We start from the raw sequence: 11,236 nt of genomic DNA on the forward strand, positions 1-11,236 counted from the left end.
ATACTGGAAATATAAAATAACTAATGCTTATGTATAATATTAGAATCAAAAAGTGTTGATTGATGATTTATAAGTGGGATTGAGTTCAAAAAGTTATTCTGCTTAAAAAGTACAAGAATAATGTAAGCTTCCAAATGGAACTAAAAGTAATCTATTTCAAAAGCTCTTTTTTTGTTGAATAAAAGAAATAAAAATTTTTTAATAAATAATTAAATAAATTGAAAAGTATTATGTATGTTAAATTTTTGTTTGAGATTAAATATAAATAAAATAAAATGAATATATGAAGAACTTAATACTATATAAATAATTCATCAATACATTAAATTTATATTATTGACTATATAAATATCTATCTATCTACTTTTACTAATTTAATATATTTTATCATGAGTTTTGCTATACCAAATTATTTGTAGTTATATCAATATAATCAGATAACTTCTTGTTAGGATCCACAAAGATTTTTTTATGCAAGCAGTATTCAAAACAAGGCACTCTTCTATTTAATAAAATTCTAAAAAGAAGATTGAGACCGACTATTGAATAAACGAAATACACAAACTTATTGAACATAGCATCTTTTTTACCATTTTTAGCCAAAACAAGTATATTTTATTTCAGAGGAGCTTCTATTTATTATTCTAAATATTTTTTTAAAGCAAAAATAAATAAAAAACTCTTTTATTTTAACAAATTTAATAATGTAAAATAAATTAATTTATACCACATTCAAAGATTTCTAATATTTCATATTCTTTATCTGCTTTGCTTGCTTTGGTTTCAACAAATTTTTTAAAGGTGGTAAAGAATTCTTCCGATTATTCATTACCATAAGAATAATTAGCAAAGCAAAACACTCTAAAGCATTTACTCTTAGAAAACAACTAAGAAGTATCATCTGTAGCGTCAGTAATCTAGTGAATAGGAAAGTCAAACTCTTGCTTATATGTTTCTATTTTCTTTGTTACATTTTCCATGTTACCGTTTGAGTTTCTAACTCGCTAAGTCTCTTTATGGAATGCTACTACTTTATATTTAATATGTGCTTTTACTTTTTTATACTATTCTATATATTAAGCAAATTCTTCATAAGTCATAATATTATCAAGATATCTACTAACTCCGTTTTGAGAGCAATCAGAAACATATATCATTACTAAAATCAGTGCAGCACAGATCTTCTTTATAGGATGATCTTTATTAAATATAATAAAATAACAAATAAAAATCTAAACATCAAAGTAGAAAAAACTCTATGTTAATAATTTGCTATTTATAAGGCTCGAAGAAAATATTTGGCTTTCTTAATGAATAAAAAATAATATTTTATGAGTTTTTATTGACTTAAAAACTAAAATTTTGCATAAACTCTCTTATATATTGCATTTTGATTAATCAATAGTATTTTAGAATCAAAATCTCTAGTTTAACCATTATTTAAATTTATTGTTACTAATTTTGCTTGAAAAACTACACATTCTATCTTAAATTACTTATATTATTTTGTGGTAAACTAAATCTTTATGACATTTCTTTAAATATTCAATAGTATAGAAACTATTTCTTTCATTTTTAGAAAATATTTGCTTAATATTGCTTTTAATGGTGGTCAAAATTGAAAAAAAGAAATACTGTTTAAAATAAAAATGAGAGAATGAAAGAAAGAAACAAATAAATAAATGCTCACCTAACCATTCTGTTAAATAGACTACTAAAATATAGATAAATACACTTAAAAAAATTAGCAATTAAAGGTCAACTGGCTCTAGAGTGAAAGAGTTATTCCATTTTGGTTCTATATATACGTGATTTTTTATCCCTTCTTATAATTTTTATTCTTATATCTTTTTTAAGGCGTGCTTTAGCTCACTTTTTCCAAACGTTATTTACCTTTTAAAAGTTTAACTCAGCGTTGCTGCTGTTGCTGCACTAGCTCCATTATTTTGATTATTTCCTCCTTCTTACTATTAGCTAGATGAATTTTAACCCTATTGTTACTAATGCCTTTAGTTTATTTCTTGTTGACTTGACATTTTAAGAGATACAAACAATATTTATCTAATCTTAGTTTTTTAATTAACTTAGTTTATAAATTGTATGTAATATTTTTCTAAAAATATAATTAAAATCTTTATGTTTTAGTTTATATCAATTGTATTACAAAATTGATTTACTTATAAATTATAAATAAAGAATATTTATATTCTATTTCATGTTGAATTGATCGTTTTTTATCATTTATCTTATTCAATATACTGTCCTTTAATCATTCTCAAACCATAATTTTCATTCAAATAATTAGGTATTTTTAAATAATCTATCTATAAATTAGAATTTTTAGAAGTAAGTAATAGAAAGATAGATAGATATATAACACTTTTTATTTCATCCAAAAATTAACTTAAATGCTTTTTATCATTATAATTAAGAAAATAGTTTGCAATTTATTTTCTATTAAGGTATGAATAGAGTACATCAATTTTGTAAACTTTATTGATAAAATATTGTTGATTTATTTAAAAATAATAATTACTTTAATAACATAATATACATTTTTAATATATAGAAAAGTTTAATATATAATGAATCACGAAACTTTATGTTCAGTCAGTCATTAATTTTTTGATAATAAATTTTGCCAATTCATTAGAAAATATTTTAATTGACAAGTAACAATAATTTCACTCCTGTTACTATTGTTGTTTTATATTATATTACTTTATTTTTCTTTTTGCTTGTTTCACATTTATTATTTAAAAGAAGATTTTAAGCATACATTAAAAATAGTTAAAAATAATTATATCAGGCATATTTATTCCAAACATTTTTTGCAATAAACTTAACAATAAAATTGTTCTAATAACATTTTTATCATAATAATTATATTTAGTTAATTAATTTTCATTAAAAACATAAAAAATATTAAGAAATATTTTTTTATTTTTAGCAATTGAATATAAAAATAATTACTTTATGGATTTTAATAAGTTTTAATTATTATAAGACAAACTAATAAATAAGAATATAAATAAATGAATGAATGAGTGATGCAAATTAATTATTTGATTATTTTAATTATTTAATTATCATCTTCAATTTAGGTGTTTTGAAGGCATATAATATTAATTGTTTTAATATTTATTTATTAAGTAAGATAGATTACTCCAATTGATAGATTTTAGATTAGATAAATTACTTTAATTTTAACACTAATTGTTATTTGATAATAGAAATGGTATGTGTATGCATGAATTTATGTAAGTGCTAGAAAGGGCTTTAGGCTAATTAATATAATAAATGGTTCTATATACATATAATTTTGCTAATTAATTAAGGATTTTGTTTGTTTGGTTGGTTTGGTTTGATTATTAAAAATAGTATTAATTGATTGCTAAAAGCAATAGATTGAATTAGTTGATGATTTATATAATATAATTGCAAATTTGTTATTTTGTTAAAATATACATTTACTTATTTATTTATTTTAGCTATTTCATTAACAGATTTTCAAATTTTTTTCTTTCGCAAATAATTAAGAATCAAGGCGGATTATTAATTAATTAGTTAATTAAATAATTAGTAAATCAAAGGATTTTAAACTTCAAAAGTAGATCAAAGAATTAGCTCAGTTTTTAATTAATTATTACTGAAAATGTTATGTTATAAATATCTTTTAACTTTAATAATATTTTTATTCAATAAACACTTTTTTCATCTCAAAAGGTTGGCCCTTGTTACTTTTTATTGATTTATGTTATTGCCTTAAGGCTAATTGTTGAAAGAATTCTTTTGTTATTGTCTGTATTAAAAGAATTGGTTTTCTTATTAAGCTAAAAAAGCTTATGCATTGCTCATTGATGTTTAGTAAGTCTCTTCTGATTCAGTTAAGTCTTAAAGAGGTATTCTTTCAGTGGTATTATTGTTATTAGTATTACGGTTGCTGCTGCTGCGACGTAAATTGATTGGAGAACTGCGTAGACTAGAATTTGTAGAAGAGTATTATTGAATATTCGAATACTGATTGTTAAAAAAATTCTCCTTGTTATTTTCGTATTCAAAGTCATCCTAATCTGTTATCATTTGATTTTGAATATCAGGGTTACTAAGAGACATATCAGAAGAAAAGTAATTTAAATTCGAAATCATCGCTTTCTTTTTTCTTTACCTAAATCAGTAAATTGCTAATGAATGAATGTCTTAGTTGATTTTATTTTTTTTTAAAGATGGTTTTATCTTTATATTTAATAAATATTTCAAACCAATTATAGTGTTTGCTTTCTTGACAACTCTTTGTTTGTTTGTATGTATGTATGTTCGTTTGCTTGTTTCCTTGCTTTTTGTTGCTGAATTTATTTATTAATTAATTTATATTTTGAATTGATTTATAAAATTAAGAAAACCCTTCTCTATTTAATTATCATTATTTTTTGAATGCCAAAGATTTGTGTATTTTTTTAGTTTGATTATTTAATTGATTCAATGATATTCCATCACTTTTTAAAAGCTTCTTTGTATGTTTTTAAAGAAGTTAACAAACAAACAATTTTCAAAATCATTCAAATCCATGTATCTATCTATCTTCTATTTATTATTTATCTATCTTCTTTAATTCAAATTTCAATGTATCTACCAACCTACCTACTTACCTACATAGCAAATTCCCTCTAATTTAAATAAGATCTTGTGCAACTATTTTTATTTCAAATTTAGTACAACTCAAATTATAATTTGGCAGATTAAAATTCCATAAATAGTTAAGTCGCGAACATATTTTCTATTTGAATTATTTAAATAAAAAAGTATTCAATTACGAATGAACGAGCCTCGTTTTAAATCAAATTTTAGTATTCTCCTTGATAAAAAATTTAAATTATTGATTGCAAATCAAATTTTTATTTAGTCAAATTCAAATTTGTGATTATAAATTAATTAATTGATAAATAATATTTGTTATTAACAATTTTTTTTTCTATTAACAACCAACATATTTGTTTTTCTCTTTACTTTGATATAAATCCCTCTTAAAAGCGATGTATAAAAAATAAATTTAATTTTAAATGATTTCAATTAAATTTTGCTTCTTATTTCTGTAGGATTTGTTTGAATGTCAATTTTGAATCTGTTTTTGGTTATTTTTGACTAAAAATTTAATAATTAACATAAAAATATTATATCTTTAAGCAAGTTAATTGCATAGAAATATTGATAAATAAGCAGATGCAAATAATAACAAAATTTATCAATTAACGCATAATTATTTATAATTTATTTACTCCAGACATAGAATTTTTACAAATTATAAAAAATTGCTATAGTATATTTGATATATCTTATAATAATAAATATTGAAGAATATTTTTTCTAGTTGTTATAAGTAATTTGATTTATTTTGTCTATAAAGTTAGATTTGACTTTTAAAATCCAATTAAAGACTTTAAGAATATTTTATAATTATTGATATCTATTTATTTATTTTTGGCATAATCATTCTCAACTTTTTAATCTAGAATGAGTCATAAACCAAAATAAATTTATTTAATTTAATATTTTAATGTTTTATGTAAATTTTAATCAATTTAATAGTTAGTTACATAAAATATTTTCAGCAAACCCAATTTTTGATAAAAAATGTAAGTAAAGTAAATGATATTGACTATTATTTTAGAATAAAGCATAATTACTATTTATGTACATATATTTTATTACAAAGTTGTAAGCAATTTTTAATAAATTTTGAAATGAAAAATCATTTTCTTCCTTTTCCCTTTTTATTTTTTTTAGCTCCTCCTTTATTTTATTTTTTTACTTTCTTAGGTCCCTTTTTGTTCTACTTTTTATCTACTTTAGAATGTCTTGGTTTTTTCTCTGCCTTTGGTTCTTTTTTAATTACTTTTGTTTTGCTTACTTTTTATCCTATTTGTTTTCCAAATTTTTTTCTATCATCAATATCGTCTTCTTGACCTGCTTTCTCTAATAAAGTACCGAAGTCTTCAATATCATCATCTTCATAATCGCTCTCTTCTAATCCCATTTTCTCTCTGTCTTACTCGAAATCTTATTCTAAATCTTCAATATCACCTGTATTTTTTATTTCAAAATATTAAACAATCAATAATTATTTTAAAGTATTTATTTTACCTAAATCGTCTTCATCAAAATCGTCCTCTTCTTCTTCATCAGCGCCTTCTAATTGCTCCTCTTCATCTTCTTCAGAGTCCTCATAATTATCAGGAATTTCAGCAGATTATAACTCTTCATTTTCATCGAAATCTTATTCGATGTCTTCATCATCTTCTTATTCTTCATCTTCGTTGAAATCTTCATTTTCTTAATCTTCCCCGTCTTCTTCTTCATCGAAATCGTGATACTCATCTCCTTCACCATCTTCCATATCTCCATCATCTTCATCTTGATCTTCAGACATTGAGAAAGGTTCATCTTCATCATAGAAATCACTGTCAAGCTATTCTTCAGCAAGCTAATCAGCAAAAGCGTCCATTTCAGCATCATCATTTCCGTCAACAAAATCTTCCATATCTCTCTTCTTTTATCTCTTTTCTATTCCTTCTCTCTTTTTCTACTTTTGTTAGAAGAATCTCAAAAAGAATTTTTCTTCTTCTCTAATCTTTCTTTAATCCATTTTCATAACCTAAATTATTTTTAAAAATATTTTATTTAGATGAAAAAATTATTTAGAAATGCAAACAAAAATAATGAAAAAAAATAAAATATTTTTAAAATGAAATAATAAATTATAAATAAATTATTTACATCATCAACTTATAAAGCAGATTCTAATTTAGACATTCTAATCTTTCCTTTTTATTTTAAATTCTTCATACCAACAGATTCTTTCTTTTTAGCATTCTTGAAAGAAAAACGATCCAAAAAGTTTGCAACTGTAAAATCAAGTAAAGGATTTCCTTTGTACTCAATGTTGGGTTTTTATTAACTAAGAAGAATTTCTGTGAATTTTTTGACAGTTGGGTGATTGTGATTTATAAGAACTGTTAATTCCCACAAGCAAGATTCGTTGCAGCCTGTGAAACGAGGTTCTCTCTTGAAAGCATCATAGCCCATATAATCAGCATAATTCTTTTTTTACTCTTTTTTTGTGATTTCTTTTTCTTATTCATCACCATTTTCATTTTCTTACTATTCTTAATTATTTGCTTCTTCTACTTCCATGCTTTTAGATTCATCAGCGTCTTTGAAATTTTCTTCTTCATCAGAATCTTCAACATCTTTGAAATTTTCTTCATTATCATCAAAGAAACGTTCACTTTGTTAGATCATGGTCTTTATGGTAGGTTGAGCGTTTAACAATTTAGAGATGAAAATGAGAGAAGTAATAATGAAAGGAGGTTCACAATGGATTGCATGCTTGATAAAAATAAAAATTAGTTTGTTTGTTTATTTAGATGAATTTTAAAATATAAATTTACTTGCAACAATCTTTTAACAAAACTCTTAACTCTTCCAATATCTAAGTCAGCTTTTAAAGAGAAATATAAAAGATCAAAGAAAAGTTCAGTTTGAGAAGAGTGAGTAACATCAGGGTCAATTAACATTTCATATAAAACACGATAATATCTATCAGTTAGATTATTTTCTTAGTTTTCAACTTAAAAGATGAATAGCAAAGTTTAAATTCTAATTTTAATGCTCTTAGTTTAGTGAATAAGCTTGTATAATTCATTTATTTTCTCATTAAAGAATTGTTTGTATTATTCGAACTTTATTTATTTATTTTAACAAAAAAGAAAGATTAAAATTAAATATTCATTTTATTTAAATTATTCGTTACATTTTTCTTTGTATGAGGGAATATTTTGTTGATACCTCTTAAGATCTAACTTAATATTTTTGATGCAAGCAAATCTTCTTCATTGGTTTCAATCATTTTCTTGAATAAGATAAATAGAAGCTTAATAATCTCCTTCAAAACATCATCTGCCTATATTCAAATACATAAAAATTAAATCTCTATCAAGCCAAATGCAATTATTGATTTTTATTTAAAAATCATTTTTCACTTAAAATAATAAATCATTTATCAATCAATCAATCAAAAAATCTTTAAAATTCAACCATTTATAAATGAATTTTTTGGATTTTAATTATAAAATTAAAAATTAATTCATCAAGTTTGTTTTTTATATTTTAAGCTTTTATTATCAAAACAAATAGCAAATGAAAGATAAATAAATGAAAAATGATATAAAAAAATGGAATTAATTTATTACAACAACAGCAAAATTGATGGTATTCAAGAAGTTGATTGCATAAAATTAGCTCTATATTTTAATGTTTGGTCTGAAAACAAATCTTTCAATTTCTTTAACTAGTGGCATAACAAGTTCTCCTTTTCTCTTTAATTTAAAATATATTGATGCTTAGTAAACTTTTACTTTAAATTAATTTTACAAATAATAATTTTCCTAAGTTTTAGTTAAGGATAGTGACTATCTTTTTGTCTGAGTCACCAAGCTTATTGAGAAGAGCACCTAAAATAGTCTTTTGTTAAGAAAATTACAAAATTAGTTAAATATTTTATTTAACAATTATGCTAAAATTTATTTACTTCTTGACATTCTTGTCTATGCATAACAACATCTAATAAAAGCATCAACATAGCCTTTCTGAAAAAGAATAAATTATCATTTAACTGTGCTATCAAGCTATTCACATATCTGTAAAATATTTCTTTTAACTTATGTTGATAGAAGTACTCAACAAGATCTTTATCAGAAATATTGGTTTTTCCCTTTGTATTTTGCTAAAATGTTTTTAATTCAGCATTCTTTGGCATAACAGACTCCAAAAAGATGCCTTTAAGTGCATTGTAGCTTAAAATAATGTCTTTTTTACTCTTTGTATTAGCCTATAATTAAAATTAAAACGTCATCATTTTCTATTTATCTTAAAAGAAAGTTTACAAAAGTCATTAAGTTTTCTATAGCAGGCAAAGTTGTTTTTGGGTTATCTCTAATATAAATGGAAATGGCTGAAATTTTATCCTTTAAAGTACCATCAGTCATGATTTTTTTCATCCAAGCCTCATCAGCTTTAGCTAATTTATACTTCTACAATTCCTTTTTGACCTTTTTTGTAAAAAATTATCGAATTATAGCATTTTCATTGAATTATTTTAAATGTTGAATGTTACAAATTCTTAGTAAACTCTGGATGCTCTTTCGAATATTGTCTCATTCTTGAATTATTGAGCCTTTTTCCAGTTTTCACCTGCATTGATATTTTCATCTTAATCATTAACCTAATTCTAAACGCTATTCTTGTTAGTTTTGTTTTCAACTTTATTTTAATGGTTGGCATTTTGTCCTTTCTAGTTTTAGCTACCATTTTTATTGTCCTTTTTATCTTAGTTAGTTTGTTAAGGTTTGAATTTATTGAACCTTGCCATTTTTTGTAGTTTATTTTATATCTTATTTTTATTTTTATATTGCCTTAATTTAACTTTTAATATTATATATAATTTATAGCAATTAATTCATTTATTGATAAAAAGATAATCTAACCCAATATCTATCAAAAATCTAAGTTGAACGAACACAGAAATACAATTAAATCAAAGCAAAACAAATCAAACCATTCTCATTTAATTATTTCTTTGCTTTTAATTATTCAATATAAATTATTATCAAAATTCTACTAAACATTTATCATATTTTTACCTAATAAACATATATCTTTTCAATTTTTAATTCCAATTTAAATAACATTTTATTTACAAACCCATAATTATTCATAATTAATAATTAAATTTAAAAAAGCATCTTCTTTTTTCAATATAAAGTAGAATATTAATTAATAACCTTAAAATTATTAATCGTAATATTTTTATAAACTAATATTTATGTTATTTTTATTAATTAAATTAAAAAACTATAATTTAAAAAATGTTATTTTAAATTATTATTTTACTTTCATTTAATATAAAAATAAATATGATATATAAATAAATTTTGAAATTAATTGTTTTTATTTAAGTTTCACTATATTCGAATTAAATTTGATTGATAAACTCTTCAAATTATACTAAATTTGTTTAACAAATAGTGCTTACTTTGATAATAATATAGATATATATTTAAATTATTGGATTCTTCAAAAGGTTATTCATTTTATTTTTTGAAGGAATTTATTTTCATTTTTTTCTTTTTTTTTGTTTGGGTTTGGTTTAGATTTGGATTGTCTTTGTTAATTCATTTAATCATTCCACGAATCGTAATTAAAATAGTGATTAAGCTATCTATATGCTCTATCAAGAGGATCTTAACTTTTGATTGGTATGTAAACAGCATCTCCTTCTTAGCTGAAGTAAGATCCTTATATATTTTTATAGGAATCCTATTGAGAAGGATCAATTTTAACTTTTTTATAGCCTTTGATTCCTGGATTTAAATATTTCTGTAAATCTTATTCTTTTTTATCAACAGACTCATTAATAAATTTTTCATACTATTAATCAACTTCTTAATCAAATGCATTTTTTTTAGCATATTAAGCATACTCATTCCATCCCATATTTTCTATTTCGTGCTCACCTATTTATTTTTCACTGTCATCAAAATCGTCTCCTATTTAGTGACTAAATTTTACATAAGAGCTAGGAAAATAACCATCTTTAGGGTCGCGAATTCCCAACTAGCAACCCCACCACCATCCGTTTGGATGTTGATATTTAACAATAATTCTATCATCTTTTTTGAAGCTCAGATATTGCATTTATTAAGTTTAATTATCTTATTATTAAGTTTCATTTTGTTCTTATTTAGTTTAATTCTGCTATTCATTCTAGCTTTGTTAGTCTACATCTTTCTTTTATTCATCATTTTAGGCTTCTTTTAAATCTGGAGTGTCATTTTAACTTTATTTATTTTATTCTATACTATTTAAGTTATCCTATTCCTTTTTTTCTTTATTATTTTCATTTTATTCGTTAGCTTTTTCATCTTTTCCTTGAGTTTCATCTAATTTAATTGATTGCTATTATGAATTATTTTCAGAATCTTCTTTTATTTTTGGAGAATCTTCATTTTATGCTTTCATTTAATCTTCAGTTTTCTGAGATTTATTTTCCTATGAAGCTTTTTATGAATAATTCATAATTTCCTAAGAGAAATCACATAGCGCTATTGCTACAATCATGTTTTTAGTTTGAGAGATGCTCTAAAAATGCAAATTTACTTTTCAAAAAAATATTATTAAA

The 11,236-nt window shown here is 22.6% G+C and overlaps 4 protein-coding genes across 4 annotated transcripts; all 4 read right to left on the minus strand. All coding sequences in view use genetic code 6, as the record gives it.

Moving 5' to 3' along the window:
* Positions 1-387: 387 nt before the first annotated feature.
* On the minus strand, positions 388-2,036 carry TTHERM_00976470 (transmembrane protein, putative; the record flags this gene model as incomplete). The annotated part of the gene is made up of 3 exons (XM_001027185.1): positions 388-644; positions 728-1,198; positions 1,691-2,036. The coding sequence occupies 3 exons, from the start codon at positions 2,034-2,036 to the stop codon at positions 388-390; spliced, it is 1,074 nt and encodes a 357-aa protein (XP_001027185.1).
* A 1,678-nt stretch (positions 2,037-3,714) lies between these two features.
* On the minus strand, positions 3,715-4,149 carry TTHERM_00976480 (hypothetical protein; the record flags this gene model as incomplete). The annotated part of the gene is made up of 1 exon (XM_001027186.1): positions 3,715-4,149. The coding sequence occupies one exon, from the start codon at positions 4,147-4,149 to the stop codon at positions 3,715-3,717; it is 435 nt and encodes a 144-aa protein (XP_001027186.1).
* Positions 4,150-5,749: 1,600 nt separating this feature from the next.
* On the minus strand, positions 5,750-9,427 carry TTHERM_00976490 (CBF/Mak21 family protein; the record flags this gene model as incomplete). The annotated part of the gene is made up of 10 exons (XM_001027187.2): positions 5,750-6,081; positions 6,142-6,652; positions 6,775-7,386; positions 7,449-7,739; positions 7,811-7,960; positions 8,250-8,375; positions 8,431-8,520; positions 8,588-8,887; positions 8,943-9,107; positions 9,173-9,427. 10 exons carry the CDS (start codon positions 9,425-9,427, stop codon positions 5,750-5,752), a joined length of 2,832 nt encoding a protein of 943 aa, XP_001027187.2.
* Positions 9,428-10,143: 716 nt separating this feature from the next.
* On the minus strand, positions 10,144-11,175 carry TTHERM_00976500 (SH3 domain protein; the record flags this gene model as incomplete). The annotated part of the gene is made up of 1 exon (XM_001027188.1): positions 10,144-11,175. The coding sequence occupies one exon, from the start codon at positions 11,173-11,175 to the stop codon at positions 10,144-10,146; it is 1,032 nt and encodes a 343-aa protein (XP_001027188.1).
* Between the last annotated feature and the right edge of the window lie 61 nt (positions 11,176-11,236).

This window comes from Tetrahymena thermophila (assembly GCF_000189635.1).
Source record: "Tetrahymena thermophila SB210 genomic scaffold scf_8253900, whole genome shotgun sequence".
Classification (NCBI taxonomy): Eukaryota; Ciliophora; class Oligohymenophorea; order Hymenostomatida; family Tetrahymenidae; genus Tetrahymena; species Tetrahymena thermophila.